Below are 19,415 nucleotides of genomic sequence, written 5' to 3' on the forward strand. Positions count from 1 at the left end.
AAAAAAAAAAAAAAAAAAAAAAAAACTCAACCCCGACAAAAAAATGAGAGGGGATTTAAGCAGCAGTCAGAAGGGTAATTCCAGTCAATGCACTTGTTTTCTTATTCTAGGCAGATCCTGAAATTCATCACCTTTAAATAGCAAGTTAAAATAAATGGGAACTCAGTTTTGGAAATCTTTATCAGTTTATTGAAGCATAGTATTAGCATTACTAACCTCAAATAATTGATGCGCTTCTCAATGATTTCTTTCTGTTCAACGTCAAAAGCAGACCATTTTTCATCTGATGCAGCAGTATCATCAGCTCCTACATCTGCATATGGAATAGGTAAAGAGAAGGTCATTCAAATGCCGGTTACCAAAAACAGAGCAAACTGTAAGATGCTTGAACCAACCTTGAGATAAAAGAATGGATTTGTCGCCATAGCATTTCAGTCTCCAATACACATCACCATCAGTGCCTGTAAAGAAAGGCTCCGTCCTAACAGCTTCAGAGTTTTTATTATCTATACAAACACACAAAAAAAAAAATTAGTCAGAACCCAACATAAGAAAAGGATCAACATAATCATTGAAATTCAATAGGCCAGCCATCATGAACACATAAGTATTTTCGCATATCCCATATAGAACTCTCATTTAAGAATGAACTGAAAGCCTGGGTGCAGAAATAGCAATCTATGTTACTGTAGTTTTGCTACGTTTTCCTTTACATGACAGAGCTTGGTGTAGTGATCTTCTCTTTATCATCTCTGATTGCATGGAGCAGGTGTTTAATGATTGTGAAAAAAGTAGGATTTTCCATCTTTTCACTAGCCATTATATTACGGAATGTGGGTTTATGGCTGAGAACCTACTCATTGTATCATCAAGGTACTCACGTAACTCCACTCCAGTCTACATCAATTATTGCACTATTCGATAGAGTACCTGCTACCTCCCACCAGCGCAGATAACGATCAAGCTTCTTTTCTTATATATGTAGTGTTGTCAATATCCAGTGGCCTATGTAACTAGTGGATTGTAGGTAAAGAAGAAGAATATGACTAATAGCAAGAAAGTATATTTGTGGTTGTTGGTTCTGTTCATGGCAAATGGATGGTGTTGTTGTTATTGTTGTTGGAATGAATAAAGGACTGCTCTATTGCAGCTCAAGGAAAACATAAAATACAGTACAGGCGACTACTATTTGTCATCGCGGGGGGCTAATGAAACTGCGAATTGTTGTCGATGGGAGGGAATTATTTGTCATCAATGACTGTCACATGATTTAACATGTCCATTTTAAGTTTCTTGCTAATTTGGTAACAGGTTTCGAAAAACTGAGACCACTGAAAAAACTGGAAGTACTTGATTTGTCAGGGAGTAAGTCATAATCTGAACAGAGTTAAGACACTGCTTTCTTAGTACAACAATTATATTTTACTGGAGGCTAAGCTTGGTGGAGTTTACTGTAATAACTTATTAGCTATAAGCTCGTATAGAACAATACATCTTTCTTTCTTTCTTTCTTTCTTTCTTTCTTTCCTTCTTTCTTCAAAAACGTAATGAAATGTTCTGATAAAAGGTTCTCACCTCCTCCTCTTCAAGTGGTAGAAATCAATGAAATAAATTAGCTGAAAATGAGAAATTTGAGTCTTTACCCTGATATCTTCTGACTCTTGCATCTTCTTATCAGAAAACATATTAACAAAACTCTCATGGAAACAGTTATGCAACATGATTTACAACAATTGATGTCAGAGTTGAAACTGGGCTCATATACAACCACAATGCATCAGCCTCCTCACAAGATAGAGAAGAAACATGCCAGATAAATGCACCATACAAAAGATCAACTCTATTTTTAATTCATTAGTCCACGTAAGTGTATTATAAAACAGACCTATAATCTAAAGGTTGTAGATAATAGTTTGTCAATACCTCGACCAATATGCTTTGTAAAACTTTAGCAACCTAGCACAGTTTTACTATTTCAATCATTTCTAACTTTTGCATAGAGCTATGTAATTGTGTAAAGAAGAACCTAAACCACAGATGATTGAAATTGATTGAGAAAGATGCATCTGCTTTTAAGAACATAATGTGAGATTTTGCATACAATGGATGTTATTTATTCATACTGAAATTGATTTATAAGGCTAGACAACCAGTTGGTATGTTTATTTTATTATTTCTGTTACCTATATTTTTTAAGAAAATAAAATTTAATAAGGAAAACATGAGTTGGTCGGTCTTAGTAGGCTAGCTAACTTATGAACCACCATAGGATCGGAGGTAAGGTTTATGTGCCCCACCTTGTATTTTTTTTTTAATTTGTGATAAGGCCTGAAAGAGAGATGTCGTTCTAGAAGCACTGCCTTTCTTGGAAAGATCTGGAGTTCCATCCCTTCAAGTTAACAATTTGATATGTAGGACAAAGAAGAACAATCTAAACTGTCTGATCCATATACATACATATCTTTTTCATTCAACCACATCCATGTTTCAACTTTATCACCATACTTGCCTTCCAACAGAATCCATATACATACATATCTTTTTCATTCAACCACATCCATGTTTCAACTTTATCACCATACTTGCCTTCCAACAGAATGAACATTTCAAAAATATTGTCTTTGTATGAACAAGTTGGCCTCCCCCATCAAAGTCAGACTGAAAACTAAGTACAAATGCTATATAACACACCAACAACTTTGATAATACTTTCACTGTATTAGACATCAAGGAAATGAACAAACCAACAAAATAGGTAAATCTTTCATTGCATTGGATATCAAAAATGTCAGACCAAACCATTCTATCTATATTCCATACTCGTGTAAAAGGGGAGTGCTATGCTTCTTCGAGAAAAAAAGGTTATTTTATCTCGTCATTTTCAGATATCCTCTTTGTCATTGTTTCAAGCAGCTAGCATTCTTTGCTTGCTTACTTTCATCTTCCAAAACAAGTACCATCTTTCCACTATAAATAATTATTTTGGCAAAATCAATGAAGGGTTGACCTTCTTATATTCATCCTGTCATCTTTGTTCTTAAATATCGAATAACCAAATGAGCATTTTTTAGTACATCCCTGCCCAAAATTATTTCCATCGTAAAGCTATCATAAGATCTTCTTTCAGTAGCTTAACATGGCGTATCTGAAACAGAAAGGGGCACATATCCTTCATCTTAAAACAAAATTTTAAATTTTTTAGATATCTGATGAGTGAATAGATTTAGCAACAAACCTTTTATTATTTCAGGATGCGTTGCTTTTATTGGTTCTACCTCCTATATTCTTATGAAGAAACTGAATCTTTTTCTCGAAGGACCAGGGAAAAATAAGTCCAAAAATATATAACCATTAATGTGGGACTTGAGAAATTCTTTTATCCCTAAAAAGACATAAATTACACGAAACACACACATAAATGGATAAACGAGAGGATGAACATATTTTAACTCAATCAACTGGTATGGACTATGGCAAGATTACCCGTATCATCTTCCAAAAGTGGTGAGGATTGCTTCAAGTGGGACCTGAAGCCGCAAGGCAAACTGTGAGAGAACATATTGTTCTAGATGCTCTAAACATTTCCATGTCGTCAATACACCTATTTGTTCCAAGTCATTCAAGGTAATTAATATTCATAAACTTGGGATGCATTGAAAACTTAGCATTAAGAGAAATAACTTTACCTTTCAGCAAATTTCTGATCTTCATCTAGAGAAACGATTTCATAAGCCAGTACTTTTTATATGTGAAATTCATAATTTTCAATCTGCAACCAACCAGTAATTAAAAAATGAATGAAAATGGAAGAAACTGCACGAGATACACTTAAAAATGAGATCTTATGAAACCTAAATAGATTATTATTTAATGACACTATCAGCAACTTAAAGTACGTACTATATTAAAATTGCAAATAGTTGGTAGACTGAGGTTCACTTAAAGATATGATAAGTACTATAATTTAAGACTACCTTTTGTAGATAAGTTCTTAAATGTGACCTCAATAGAAACATAGTTTTATCAAGGTTCATCTAGTAATGAGACTCGGTGGCAGATCAATATCATTTCTTGAAAATTTCTCTACCATCTCTCCCTGAAGAGCAAAGATTAAGTTGCATTAGCATGCAACACTTTGTAAACCATGAATATACATAAGTTAATCATAAGTAGCACGAATCTGAAGAACTAAAGCAGATTTAGATTCACATAAGTGAACAGAATATTAGAAGATGTAAACTAAATTTTAAACATCATCAAATGAAATACAGACTTGGCACTTAAACACGTCTCCATAACCTTAGATTTGATTCACCTAAATGTTTCACTCTTGCATCCCCATCGGCTCAATATATTTCGACACTTAATCTATTTCTCCATTACATACAGACAACATATATACAGTATAACATGAATTATAAATCACAATTAATTTAGAGTATAATTAAGAATACAACTTTAGAACAAAGAAGTGTAGAAATTATTATGATCTCAGTATTGCCCCTTTTTTTCTTTGTAGAGCAAGTTTTAGTTTCAAAAACCTACAAAATCAAATATTATAACCATTATATTTCCACAATATAACATTAGAACAAAGAAGTGTAGAAATTACTTTGAAATCTCAGTGTTGCCCCTTTTTCCCTGTTTAGAGCAAGTTTCAGTTTCAAAAACCTGCAAAATCAATTTTTTCACCAATATATATTTTCACGATATGGATAACAAATACTCAATAATATGATAAACTTTATTTTAGTTAAATCTCATCTGAAAAATAAAACAATGGCAGAAAAGAAAGATGCAAATTACTTGCAAAATGTGAAGATGAAGAATGAACAAGGTTAATCAATTCTGTGGTAAAGTTAAAAGGGCCAAATTGATCTGGTAATATATGTGGCATAAAGAAATGAAGGAGAAGGCTTAAAATCAAAGTACCAAAATACCCGCAAAAAGTAATTTTATTTCTAATATACCCTTCCTAGTACTGAAACTTTCACTTATTATTAATAGAACGGAAAAGGGCCTAAAATGCCTGTGTGAAATAGTGTTAAAATACTTCCATCTACTTATTCAGCCTAAAATGTCCTTTCCGTCAATCTATTAGGCCTATTTTGCCCTTTCATTTAACATCTAACTAATGACTCTACTTCATTAATAACATGTCACATTCCTATTGGCTAATTAATATTTAATTAAACTAATTAATTTTATTCTCCAAAAATTCAACCCGCCCTGACCAAATAACCCGCCCCAATTTCTTTAACAAAATAGATCATAATTTGTTATCTCCTCTTCTTATCTGGTTTCTCAATCAACTTTTCTTTCCTAAAAATATCAATATCTTCTCCTATTTCTAACCTGTCTGTTCTAAATCCTTCGAACATAATACAATTCTCATAAACCTATGGAAGATGGTGAATTTGAAAAGGACATTCACCTTCTGCATGCTTCTTTAATCATTTTTATTCTGGAGCTAAACTCAATTTTCGAGATTCAATTACATAAAAGTTAAATTGAAAGAGATACTCGGGATTCAATTATGGAGAGCTAAAAAAAAGAAAAGCAAAATGTTGATTTACATACGTATTCTCATAGAACTTCAACTAAACCAATTTTTCTCTCATAAGTAGATAGCTAAATCTTTTCCACCTTCGGAAAATTCATTAGGTAAACAAATGTAAAGGACACAAGTTCCGTTGTGATACATTATCCTAAAAGGAGCTGAAATAATTGCATACAATCGTACCAATGACTCAGAAGCCCACTCGTCCATTAATGAGCAAGATTCTCTTCAGTATTGAGTGGCAAAATCACAAACCACAGCCGTTGGTGGGTCGAATGGAAACTTCTGAGCCCTTTTTTCTTAAAAAAAATTAAGATAGTTTGAAGACCAGCTTGTGCTAGCATGCTTCAACTAATCCATTGTCACAGATATATCGCATTAAATATCCTTTAGGAAGTTCAGAAGCAGCAACAGAAAAAAATGAACACAAACATAGGAAAAGTAATTTACACCATCAACCCAAATTCAGCTTCAGTACAAGACCTCCGAGCATGTTACTCCAACAATATACTTTTGATTGAGAAGATGGAGTGGAGAAAATAGAGGAGATTATGATCGAAGAATGATGTTTAGTGCTTTGTTAAAGGAATTGGGGCGGGTTATTGGTTGGATCGGATTGGATTTTTAAAGAATAAAATTAATTAGTTTAATTAAATATTAATTAGCCAATAGAAATGTGCTATGTCATTAATGAAGTAGGTCATTAGTTAGATGTTAAATGTAGGGCAAAATAGGCCTAATAGGTTGACGGAAAAGATGTTTTAAGTCCAATAGGTAGATAGAGGACATTTTTACACCATTTTACATAGTTGAAGAACATTTTAGGCCCTTTTTCCGTTAATAGAAAAGAAATATGACTCTACTTTTTTTTTTTATAAATAAGATTGAGTCTTATACTATTTTCTATTTTATCCTTATTATATTTATAGCAACAAAATTCTATTATCTATAATTTAAATAATATTCTTTCTTATTTAAAATTCTGCATCTAATCAAAATATGTCTAATAAAGAACTCTAACTGTTCAATCAAAGTTCATTAACACACAACTGTCTAGCAATCTTGATAGCCACTTAACATTTATAAGAATCTAGAAGGAAAAGAATACATAAAATATTAGGTGATTTTTGATGAACAAAGTTATTCGATATTTATATTGATGAAATATGAACAAATAATTTATAAAACAATAGAGATACATGCAAGCAAGTTGATAAAAGGAAAATCATAAAGGTTATAATGGGGTCTCTCCTTAGTTGGGAAATTTGGGATAAATAAAAGGATAAGGTAATCAAAACTATATGTGCCTCTTCTGGCCTCACACTTTGATGCTTTAACTAAAGTTCCCTGTTAGGCAAATGAAAATGAACACCACAATGCTCTCTAGCTGCCCAAAACACTCAACTCCTATCCCAATTCCACTTTCCTCCAAATCTCAGCATCACCATGCACTTCGTTTTCCCATCAAATGCTGCAGCAGCAGCAGCAGCAGTGGCAGCGGCAGCGGCAGCAACAACAGCACAACTAGCATCAATGATAATGGTAGCGAATCGCAACCCGTTACACCACCAATAACACCGCCAAACACCGTGGAGATTCGATACAGAAGACGTACATCAAAACGTAGAAAGCAGAAGGAAGAAGAAATGATTAACGCAGGGAAACAAGCTGTTAAACCAAAGCCTCCGCCTAAGGATTGGGACTCAATGAATATGACTGAGAAGGCAATAGAATTGTACATGGGAGAAAAAGGACTTTTGTTTTGGTTAAACAAGTTTGCTTATGCTTCTATTTTTATTATTATTGGAGGTTGGATTATTTTTCGATTTGTTGGTCCTGCACTTGACCTTTATCAGTTGGATACTCCTACTCCTCTTTCTCCTGAATCTATGTTTAAAGGTTCAGGAGAGAAACCTTGATCATTGCAAAGTTCAAGTTTGAGATGAGATCAATAAATTTTCCAATTTCCCCTTTTTGCTTTAGTCCAAATTTTGTACTAGTACTTATGTAACTTGATAAAGTTAATAGATTTAAGCAAATAAACATGCCACAATACGTTCAGTCCTCTTCTCTCTACTAATTGTCATACAATTCATTATAGTGTTCAGTTTCAATTCCTTTCCGCATAATTAATATTCGAAATATATATTATTTTACGCAGGATAAAATGTGAAATAAATTTTTTTACATTAAATAAATGAACAAGTCACATGTCATTCAGCATAAACAATTCTTGAATTGAATAAAATCTCTTATGTAACTACTCATGAACCAAACAACCCCTGAATACTATATAGTAATGAACTTCTAATTGTCAACCTCTTTGTACACCCAATGACATAAGAAAACTTAGGATGGTTCATATGCTTTCTGAACTTAAGTATTGCATTTTCTTACTTGAATAAGTTCACTTGTCAAAGGAGCAATTAAAAAATCACATTGTGAAAAGAATATTCCTTTCTTTTTTTGCTTCATGTAGTTTAGTTGAACCCATTTTTTGCTTGACAAGAGGGAGCAAGCATAGTTGGAATATAATTAAAAAAGAACCACCTTCCGTAAGCGGTAGGCTTTTATTGGTTGCATAGACTAGAAAGAGGAATAAGTTATCATGATTCTCGTTAATTACAGTTCCAAGTACTTCCAAAAAGTTGTTCGTTGAAGTAGAGAAATCAAGAATCAGACTGTTGGCATCGTTCACTGCTGACTTTGCACCATTTGATTGGCAGCTTCTCAATAAAATATTGGGTTTCTACAACACTTGGTCACTAACTTAAATCAAGATTTCATCATTTTTCACAATAAAAGAAAAATACAAATATCAAATATGCCTGTTTCACTTCTATCTCCTGTATTTTGGTGATTGTCCAGATACCCAAATAGCATATATAATGAGGCCAGGGGAAGAGTATAATTTAGCTCATTTTTCGTAACGTTTTGGTGAAGAGGACTGAAGTTGAATGGAGAAAGAACCACACAAGGATAAAAGATGGGTCTGGCGGGGGCTCGTCCTGGTGATTTCGGCTCTCGTTCTTGCTGCGGTTATGTTCAGCTTCCGAAAATATTTTCATCGTTCTAATTCTTCAGAGGCAAAAGCTCACCAAGTAGTTGACAAATATGCAAATGCTCTTAGCATTGCTATGCAGTTCTTCGACGTACAGAAGTGTAAGACTAGCTATATTCATATTGATCACTTAATTAGTCCTAAGTTTAGTAGTACTGATTGTCTGATTTGATTTCTGAATTATCAACTGCAGCTGGGAAATTGGTGAATAATAAGATTGCTTGGAGAGGAGATTCAGCTATGGAGGATGGAAGTGAAGTGAATTTGGATTTAAGTAAAGGAATGTATGATGCTGGAGACCATGTGAAATTTGGGTTTCCAATGGCATTCACTGCTACAGTTTTATCATGGGCTATTTTGGAGTATGGAGACCACATGAACATGGTGAACGAGCTGGACAACGCCCACGAATCCCTCAAGTGGATCACTGATTTTCTTATTAATGCCCATCCTTCTGAGGATGTCCTGTATATTCAGGTAGATCAATTGAGAAATATTTTCAGTTTTTCCAAAGTACAATGTTGGAACTTCCTGTGATATCTGCTATGTGAAACAATTGTTCCTTCATTTGCACTATAATCACGTAGAACTTTCCTTCATTTGCACTATAATCACGTAGAACTTTCATTGTCCACTTGAACTCAACTTCAGCTTCCTATATCTAGGCCTTTCAGTTTAATTGGTTCTCTTTCTAGGCAATTCAGATTACATTATTCTAGTTTGTTGCTGAACTCATGCATCATAGCATATAGTACACAAGTTCCAATCCCCTGCAGTATTAAGAGAAAAGGAAAATGCTGCTTAACGAAGTGTCTTTATGTGTTTTTCTGCAAGAAAGGTGGGGGACCCAAAGCTGGATCATACGTGCTGGGAAAGACCCGAGGCAATGACAGGAAAAAGGCCCGTTACACAAATTAATGCATCATATCCGGGGACAGAAGTTGCAGCTGAAAGTGCAGCAGCAATGGCAGCTGCATCCTTGGTATTCAAGTCAATTGACTCTGCCTACTCAGGAACTCTGCTAACGCATGCCAAACAGTTATTCAAGTTTGCTGATACTTATAGACGTTCGTACAGTATCAGCATACCTGAAGTGCAAAATTTTTATAATTCTACTGGATTTGGGGATGAACTCTTGTGGGCAGCTGCTTGGCTTTATCATGCTTCTGTAGACAAATCTTACCTAAGATATGTGTCAACAAATGGTAACAAATTTGCTAATTGGGGATATCCATCTTGGTTTTCTTGGGAAAATAAGTTGGCTGGAGTTCAGGTAGTGTACACATACATGCCACGAAGTTACATATATTCCAGAACTCTAGCTTCTAGACATAAGCTATTAGAACTGATAGCATCTGTTTGAAATCTGTTTGGAAATCAGCATGGAGTTGGAAAAATACAATACTTGGAAACACTATTAAGAACACAAAATCGTGCATCTGTTTGCATTGCATCCTTAGCTTTGTAGAAACAGGTTAAGGCGTATAATTTGGTTAAGCATGTGCCCTGATTCCGGTAATCATGTTGATAACCAAGAATTGAAAATCAGTCAGTTTTTAATTATTCAGAAGAAAGATTCCTCCAGCTAAACCTACGCAGATTCTTACGTTTGATTCAGGTCCTAGTATCAAGGGTCAATTTCTTTGGTTCAAAGGACATTTCAACTGAGGAAAGTCTTTCCCTCCAGTCATACAGACAAACTGCTGAGACCTTTTTGTGCGGACTTCTTCCTGAATCCCCAGTAGCAACCTCTCAACGAACAGCAGGTATTGTGATCCTGTCAACAAGTCATTGTATCATTAAGACCATTTGGTCCAACCATACACCTCAAGCCGAGGAATAAAAAAGAGAACTGGTCTTTTAGCTACCTTCCAAATAAAAAGCATGTCAGCTAGTCATCGTATAATTATGATCTTTTTTCTTTCAGAAAGAAAGGTCGATGCAATAAACTGTAATTTTGTTGCAGATGGCCTGGTATGGGTTAACCAGTGGAATCCATTGCAGTATTCTGTGGCCTCTTCTTTTTTGGCAGTTGTTTACAGTGATTACATGCTTAGCTCCCAAACGTCAAATTTATATTGCAGCGGGAAGCTATATGAACCAATAGAGTTGCGCAACTTTGCAGTTTCACAGGTATGCATTTGATTATTTAAGGTCCACTTTTGCTGATGTAAAATGGCCTGGCCAATTTAACATGTCATTTTCTCATAAAGGATAATTGAACATGTCAATAACATCCTTCTAGCAGTTTCAGTTGAACAACTCGTATTACTTCAGAGTCATGATTGTGTAGATGAAATGGTCTATCAAACAGATTAAGGGGCTAAGAAGAATATGTTGTAAATCATTTCACTTAAAGAAACTTTTATCTCAAATATTTGCTTCTTTCTTGAGATGCTCTTAAGCAGTAGATTTTTTTGACTCTTTATGCATTACATGTCAAGTCCATTGAACTTCTTGTTTTGTTTTCAGTTGGATTATATATTGGGAGACAATAAAATGGAAATGAGCTACCTTGTTGGTTACGGAAGTAGATATCCGCAGCAAGTTCATCATAGGGGTGCTTCAATTCCGGTGGATGCTGATTCTAATTGCACTGATGGCTTCAAATGGCTTCATACAAGACATCCTAATCCAAATGTTGCAGTTGGAGCTCTTGTCGGAGGACCATCCTTTAATGATACATACACAGAGTCTCGGAACAACACTTCGGAAAGTGAACCTACTACCTACAACAGTGCTCTCGTTGTAGGGCTCATCTCAGGCCTTGTCACCTCTTCGTCACAAGTAGAGTCATTTGTGAAAAACTGAAAACTTAACTCCATCGCTGTTTTTCCCCGGCTAACTCAGCAAGCCTTGCCTTAACCTGTCATCAGAATTCAGATAGCCAGCCCTCACCGGGCTGGTGGCCTAAACTATACTCTCTCTGGATAGGGGTGGACGTCAAGTGTGAGTTGTGGTTCATCTGAAATCAGTAGCTTTGGCCCCAATCATGTATATACATATAAAGAAATTCACTGAATTTGTACAATGTAATTGGTTTCATACACAGTAAATTAAATGAATTGTGGTGGAATACAAAACTTGAACCTATAAAGTCGAAATCTTGAATCCGTCTTTGTATCAGGATAGATATGTCTTTAGGAGCGATTACTCTGTCAAAGTAAAGAAGTTGTCAAGATGTACATCCTCCAGGCTCCAATCTAGCAGTGAAACCTTGTATTTGTATGCAATTGGAGGCATCTATATTTGTCCATGCCATGTTTATGTTTAAGTTGGGCATATTCTGGTTCCTAGTGTTCTTGCGTTGGGGCTTCCTATGTAAATATTTGAAGTATAAAATTCATCTCATCCAAGTGCATCCATAGTATTTAATTTGAAGCAGGTAATATGATTTGCATGTAGTGTGATGCCCTAAGTTTCATTCTTGTTTGTCTACCTGAGCTATGACGGAGTACTTGGAATGCAAGTTAAGTGACACAACTCAAGACGACGAGGTGGTAGTTAAGTTAGACTCTCAGGTTGTTTGTAAGAGGGATAGTTTTAAGTATCCTGAGTCTATGATTCAGGTGAATGGTGAGATTGATGAGGATGTCACGCACCGTATGTTGTTTCCTTCGACGGGTACACAGAATCTGTATATGTAGAACAACAACTTCAACTTTAGTTCTATGTTTAAAAACAAGAACACAATGAAGTGCAGTAAATACCCTCAACACAAGATCAAAGTGATCTTTCTAAGAGGTGTGTTTGAATTTTAGAAATAAAGATGAAAACAGAAACGGCCAAGTCGCCCGAATTCACGTACTTTCCTTAAGGAAATAATTCCGCTCACTGTATCCGAGGTTGCGGAATTTTGCTCCCAGGATAAAATGGCCAAACAAACCAATTGTAGCGGTACCTCAAACAACTGGAATATCTTCGAACGCAATGAAAGCAGGCTTATATAGCCATAACATGCCTCTTTGAAAAAGTGGCATTGGTTCAATTAAATGGTGTGTCTTTTCTGGAAATTCATGTCTGTTCATCCAAAGAACATGTCTTATACCAGTTCCAGTGTACCAGTTCACGAAAAATTTATTGTGTTTGCGTTTTACCTTTGGTATTTTCGAAATTCAAATAAAGTTTGTCCAAAAAGATAGATCTCATCGATCGATCATTTTCCAAATCCAAATCCAAATCCAAGCCGAGCGAGTGATGACGACGACGGCGCGAGGAATCTCTATTTTCTTGCCTCACCTATCATGTGGAGTAAGTGTTCATTATTATAAACACTCCAAAGTTTCCTTCTCACACCAATGTGGGAGACTTAGTGAACTTTCCAATTTTGGGAGTACACTTTCCAAATCGACGTCTCCTTCCCTCCACCATTTTTCTTTCTATTTTCCATTCACACTTTCTTCACACTTTGAACCCAACAATCCCCACATGAATGGGGAATGACTATTTTTCATAAAAATTTTACGAACAAGTATGTGATCATCAAGCAAAGACTGATTGCATCTGGATAAGTGAGTTTTCCTTTGAACTTTCCGTAGTGAACATGCATCGGATGCACTCGGTCAATTGGTAGATTTGATATCTTTGAACCGTCGAGTTTTAATGTACACCTAGAAAATACATGTCACACAACCAGCCTTTTAACGTTTATAGTTCTCACGATTTTGTTCTTTTCAGCCGTGAACACATCCCGGTTTCATCAGAGCTTAGAGAATAGGCCTTTACTAACATTCTCCTTGAAGCGGCTTCCACTTCTCCCTCACATAGGTGATTTTTAAACGTTTAATCCTATAGATTAAACTATTTGGTCAAATCTGTCAAATTTAGATAATCATTAAAAGACTTTTCACTTTAAGTCTTATCCTTGATTACTATACATTGTCTGCATCATGAGAATGGGTTAGGTAATTAGCAATGTTGAACCTGTCAGACACAACTTTATTTGATCTCCTTGAAGCTAGCTCTTGGGATCTCCAGTATGCTAGGTAGAGTTACCGTCATGCTAATTTATCCTAGGCCTTAAACCCATTCCCTTGGGTGTCCTTTCCACTCTTTCTCTAAATAGGCCCTTTGTAAGTGGATCCGACACATTATCCTTTGACTTTACATAGTCAACAGTGATAATTCCACCAGAGAGAAGTTCCCTAACGGTATTATGTCTCCGCCGTATGTGACGAGATTTACCGTTGTACATCATGCTCCCTGCCCTACCTATTGCTGCTTGGCTATCACAGTGTATACATACTGGTTCCACTGGCTTGGGTCAATAGGGAATATCTTCTAAGAAATTCCAGAGTCATTCTGCTTCTTCACCGGCTTTATTCAATGCGATAAATTCAGATTCTATTGTAGAGCGAGCAATACAAGTCTGTTGGGATGATTTCCAAGAGACTGATTCTCCACCGATAGTAAATACATATCCACTTATGGATTTTACTTCGTTCGATCCGATAATCCAATTTGCATCACTATATATTTCAAGTATCACGGGATATTTATTATAATGCAAAGCATAATCTTGAGTGTATTTAAGATACCCCAAAACTCTTTTCATTGCCATTCAATGAGTTTTGTTGGGATTACTCGTGTACCGACTCAATTTACTAATAGCGCATGCTATGTCTGGTCGTGTACAGTTCATTATATACATTAAACATCCCAATACTCTTGCGTACTCCAATTGTGAGTCACTTTCACCTTCATTCTTTCGAAGTGCAAAGTTCATATCCAATGGAGTCTTGGCAATATCGAATTCAATATATTTGAACTTGTCAAGTACATTTTCGATATAATGAGACTGTGACAATGCTAACCCTTGTGGAGTTCGATGGATTCTTATACCTAAGATCACATCTGCAACGCCAAGGTCTTTCATATCAAACTTGCTCTCGAGCATTCGTTTGGTTGCATTTATGTCAGAAATGTCTCTGCTGATGATCAATATATCATCCACATATAAACAAACAATGACTTGGTGATTTGGAGTGTCTTTAATATATACACATTTATCACATTCATTTATCTTGAACCCGTTTGCCAACATGGTTTGGTCAAACTTCGCATGTCATTGTTTAGGTGCTTGCTTTAGTCCATACAATGACTTAATAAGTCTACACGCCTTATTCTCCTTCCCTGAAACCACAAAACCCTCAGGTTGTTCCATGTAAATTTCTTCCTCCAATTCTCTATTTAGGAACGCGGTTTTCACATTATTTGATGGATTTCAAGACCATATACCGCAGTCAAGGCAATTAACATTCGAACCGATGTTATCCTTGTTACTGTCGAGTATGTATAGAAGTAATCAATGCCTTATTTTGTTTGAAGCCTTTTACTACAAGTCTTACCTTGTATTTGTCAATAGTACCATCCACTTTCATTTTCCGTTTAAAGATCTATTTAGAACCTAAAGGTTTATTTCTGAGAGGAAGATCAACCAATTTTCATGTATGGTTGCTTAAGATTGAATCAATCTCACTATTGACTGCCTCTTTCCAAAAGGATGAATCCGAAGATGCCATCGCTTCCTTAAATGTTTGAGGCTCATTTTCTAAGAGAAATGTTACAAAATTCGATCCAAATGAAGTAGACGTTCTTTGACGTATACTACGTCTTGGATTTTCTTCATTATGTACATTCTCACTTGGTTCATCTCGAGGTCGTTTAAATCCTCCACTAGACTGTTCATGTCTAATTTTATACGGATAAATATTTTTAAAGAATTCAGCATTGTCTGATTCAATTAACGCATTTTCATTAATATCCGGATGTTCGGATTTATGAACCAAAAATCGATATGCTTTACTGCTTTTAGCATATCTTATAAACTCACAGTCCACCGTCTTAGGTCCTATCTTAACTTTTTTGGGCATTGGAACTTGGACCTTTGCTAGACACCCCCACACTTTGAAATATTTCAAGTTGGGTTTCCTTCCTTTCCATTTTTCATAAGGAATGTATTGTGTCTTACTATGGAAAACTCTGTTGAGTATACGATTGGCTGTAAGGATAGCCTCTCCTCATAAGTTTTGTGGTAAATCGGAACTTATAAGCAAGACATTCATTATTTTCTTCAAAGTTTGGTTTTTCTTTTCCGCAATTCCATTAGATTGAGGTGAATACGGGGTCGTAGTTTGATGGACGATTCTATTCTCTACACATATTTGTGCAAAAGGAGATTCATATTCTCCGCCTCTATCACTTCTTATCATTTTGATCTTTTTGTCTAACTGATTTTCAACTTCAATTTTATATTGCCTAAACATATCTATTGCTTCATCCTTACTATTTAGAAAGTAGACATAACAGTATCTTGTGCAATCGTCAATAAAAGTTATGAAATACTTTTTTCCACCACGTGATGGTGTTGACTTCGTATCACAAATGTCAGTGTGTTGTAAGTCTAAGGGATTGGAATTCCTTTCAACGGACTTATAAGAATGTTTTGCATACTTCGTTCCACACACGTTTAACACTTTGATTTATTGCACTCAAAGTTTGGCAAAACTTCTAAGTTAATCAGTTTTCGTAACGTTTTGTAATTAACATGGCCTAAACGTTCATGCCATAAATCATAAGACTCAAGCAAATAAGAATAATTTGAACTTTTATTTATTTCAACAGTCATTACATTCATCTTATAAAGGCTCTCGGTGAGATAGCCTTTTCTTACATACATTTCTCATTTGCTAATTACAATTTTTCCAGAAACGGTTATACATTTGAATCCTTTCTTGTCTAGAAGTGAAACAGAAATTAAGTTCCTACGTAATTTTGGAACATACAAGACATTGTTAAGTGTCAAGACCTTGCCCGAAGTCATTTTCAAGCACATTTTCCTTGTTCCTTCCACCTTAGCAGTAGCGGAGTTAGCCATGTAGATCATTTCTTCTACTTAAGCCGAGCAAATGATGAAAAAAACTCTTTGTTGGCACATACATGGTGGGTGGAACCAGAATCCATCCACCATTCGCGAGGATTCCCCACCAAGTTGCATTCTAAGAACATAGCACACAGATCATCACATTCTTTGTTGTACTCAACCATATTAGCTTGGTCCTTTTTCTTGTCTTTCTTAAGGGCACGACAATCCGTGGAGTTGTAGTCAATCTTGTCATAATTGAAGCATTTTCCCTTGAATTTTTTTTTTTGGGTTAATTGCTTCCTTGTTCAACTTTCTTCCTTTTCTTAGAATTGTTTTAATCATCTTCTACAATATGTGCTCCATTAATTGTAGAATTCCCTTTTGTCATTCTCTCGGCAGCCTTATTATCCTCTTCAATACGCAGTCGGACAATAAGATCTTCAACAGTCATCTTCTTGCATTTATGCTTCAGGTAGTTTTTAAAGTCTTTCCACAAAGGTGGTAGCTTCTCAACTATTGCTGCTACTTAAAATGCATCATTCACAATCAAACCTACAAAACAGTTTATGTGAGTATTAAGAACATTTTTAATTTGTTCAACTAAGGTATTTTTCAAAGATATACCTTCTGCTAGGAGATCATGTACGATGACTTGCAACTCTTGTAATTGAGAGACAATCGATTTGCTATCTATCATTTTAAAGTCCATAAATCGTGCAATAAGGAATTTCTTAATTCTTGCATCCTCTGTTTAATATTTTCGTTCAAGTGCCCCCCCCCAATTCCTTCGATGTCTTAGTTCCACTGTAAATATTATAGAGGTCGTCTTGGAGACCACTTAGAATATAATTCTTGCAAAGGAAGTCTAAATGTTTCCAAGCTTCTACAATTACGAAACGCTCTTTGTTCGAGGTTTCCTCGGGCACCTCAGGAGCTTCTTCGCTAGTGAACTGTTACAAATACAAAGTGGTGAGATAAAAGAACATCTTTTACTGCCATCACGTAAAGTCAATGCCCGTAAATTTTTCGGGCTTCTCCACCGGTGCCATTATAGACGGAGCATTTGTGCGACTGATGTGGCAATATTAGTTGCCCCCACAGATGTTGCCACATCTTGCATTTGACTATCGCTTGTCATTTTTTCTGTCACCACAAGACAAAAATACTTAGTATTTTCAGAATACTAATTATAAAGTTAAGTAACTTTAAATTTTTCTTCTTGTTTCTAGTTGACAATGAAGTTTTTTATGACTTTCAATTATCAACCGAATGATCTTTAACTTGTGATGAAGTTTTTATGACTTCAAATCACTAGTTAAGTTCAAGCGGAGTATAAAGTTAAAACTTTAATCTTCAAAAACAAGCAATACAGATTCTGTAATAATAGATTATCTCCTTAAGATTGTTATTTCCTTCTACGGGAAGGCAGAATCTGTATATGTAGAACAACAACTTTAACTTTAGTTCTATGTTTAAAAACAAGAACACAATGAAGTGCAGTAAATACCCTCAACACAAGATCAAAGTGATCTTTCTAAGAGGTGTATTTGAATTTTAGAAATAAAGATGAAAACAGAAATGGTCAAGTTGCCCAAATTCATGGATTTTTCTTAAGGAAATAATTCCCCTCACTGTACCCGAGGTTGCAAAATTTTTCTCCCAGGATAAAATGGCCAAACAAACCAATTATAGCGGTACCTCAAACAACTGAAATATCTTCGAACACACAGAACATTTTTATTGATCACACAGAGTAATTTTGAAGTCAGAAAGAATTTTGTATTCTGAAAATTTCGTATCTAAACCTGTGAATGAAAGCAGGTTTATATAGCCATAACATATGATACGAGTACGATCGTGATTGTGGATCAATACGTAAAAAACTCGTGCTCGGGTTACTGGCCAACTAATGGAATAAGCTTTGGAGTGTTGGCTCATTAAAGGCATTTTAGTCATTTTGTAATAAGTTGTAACCTAGGCTATAAATAGAATATATTAGGTCATTTTCTCATAACTTAGATGATATTTTGAGAGCTGTTTGAGAGTGTTCATACAAGTGTGGGTATCACTTCTAACAAGTGTGGAATCACTTGTGTTGGTTGCTTGTTTTGACACGTTGGTTGCTTGGGGATTCCGTTCCCTTGAGGCCACCGTAAGAACTTGATGTTATTTGTATGAATTCTTGGGTCTTAGTGTTCAATATACACTTTGGTTCATAGTGTTTGTGCATTGTGTGTCAAGTTATCTATCATTCTATCTTATTATTGTTATTGTGTTCATTCTCAATTTTGGGTGTCCAACCCGAGATCTTGTTGTGTCATTTTTGTTCTTGTTATTGTGTTGTAATCTTAGTTTGTGGCTCGCTGATTATAGGTGTTGAACACCTTAGAATATTATTGTTATCGTATTTGTATTGTTATTGTGTAGTCAATCCGAGAGGGGTCACTAAAAGGGATCCTCGGTTCTTCAAATCGTGGACTATTTTGGTGTGTGTTAGTGTCTTCCTTGTCGATCTTGTATCATTTGATATCAGAGCATGGCTTGATTTTGTTTTCACAAGATCAATCTTGGTCTAGCTAGCTTAAAAATACAAAAAAAGAAAAGAAAAGTGTAGAAGTTGTTCTTGTTCTTGGCCGAGACATATTTCTTTGTGGCTACATCTTGTAGTCTTTTGTTTGTTTAGATTGTTTCTAGTGTTGGTTTCTTTCTCACCAACACTAAAGTGTCTAGATCTAAAGGTTTGAGCTTATGTTGTTGACCTTGTTGATGTAAATTAAAAGTTGGTTGTGTGTTGATATTGTTGATCTTGGCCGTGTGTTGCAATTGTTGTGGACTTGGAGGTGAATGTTGGTGGTGTTATTGAGAAATTTTTGTTGAGATCTAGTTGTTCTTTACATCTTGACATCTCTTAATCAATATAAAGTATAGCA

The 19,415-nt window shown here is 35.4% G+C and overlaps 2 protein-coding genes across 2 annotated transcripts; both read left to right on the forward strand.

Annotated features, from left to right (window-relative positions):
- The first annotated feature begins 6,715 nt into the window (after positions 1–6,715).
- On the forward strand, positions 6,716–7,625 carry LOC107861316. The gene has a single exon (XM_016706659.2). The coding sequence runs from the start codon at positions 6,919–6,921 to the stop codon at positions 7,477–7,479; it is 561 nt and encodes a 186-aa protein (XP_016562145.2). The 5' UTR covers positions 6,716–6,918; the 3' UTR covers positions 7,480–7,625.
- A 4-nt stretch (positions 7,626–7,629) lies between these two features.
- LOC107861317 (endoglucanase 2) lies at positions 7,630–11,698 on the forward strand. Its single transcript, XM_016706660.2, has 6 exons — positions 7,630–8,722; positions 8,815–9,098; positions 9,460–9,894; positions 10,240–10,387; positions 10,588–10,754; positions 11,094–11,698. The coding sequence occupies exons 1-6, from the start codon at positions 8,518–8,520 to the stop codon at positions 11,430–11,432; spliced, it is 1,578 nt and encodes a 525-aa protein (XP_016562146.2). The 5' UTR covers positions 7,630–8,517; the 3' UTR covers positions 11,433–11,698.
- The last annotated feature ends 7,717 nt before the right edge of the window (positions 11,699–19,415 follow it).

The sequence above is a fragment of the Capsicum annuum genome, chromosome 2 (genome assembly GCF_002878395.1).
Source record: "Capsicum annuum cultivar UCD-10X-F1 chromosome 2, UCD10Xv1.1, whole genome shotgun sequence".
NCBI classification, from domain to species: Eukaryota; Viridiplantae; Streptophyta; class Magnoliopsida; order Solanales; family Solanaceae; genus Capsicum; species Capsicum annuum.

What these genes read in the sequence shown, in the direction of transcription:
- LOC107861317 (XM_016706660.2), top strand. Translation starts at nt 8,518, where the DNA reads ATGGAGAAAGAACCACACAAGGATAAAAGATGGGTCTGGCGGGGGCTC. An exon ending in GTTCTTCGACGTACAGAAGT is followed by an intron (nt 8,723 to 8,814) that starts GTAAGACTAGCT and finishes TATCAACTGCAG; the next exon opens with CTGGGAAATTGGTGAATAAT. An exon ending in AGGATGTCCTGTATATTCAG is followed by an intron (nt 9,099 to 9,459) that starts GTAGATCAATTG and finishes TCTGCAAGAAAG; the next exon opens with GTGGGGGACCCAAAGCTGGA.
- LOC107861316 (XM_016706659.2), top strand. Translation starts at nt 6,919, where the DNA reads ATGAAAATGAACACCACAATGCTCTCTAGCTGCCCAAAACACTCAACT.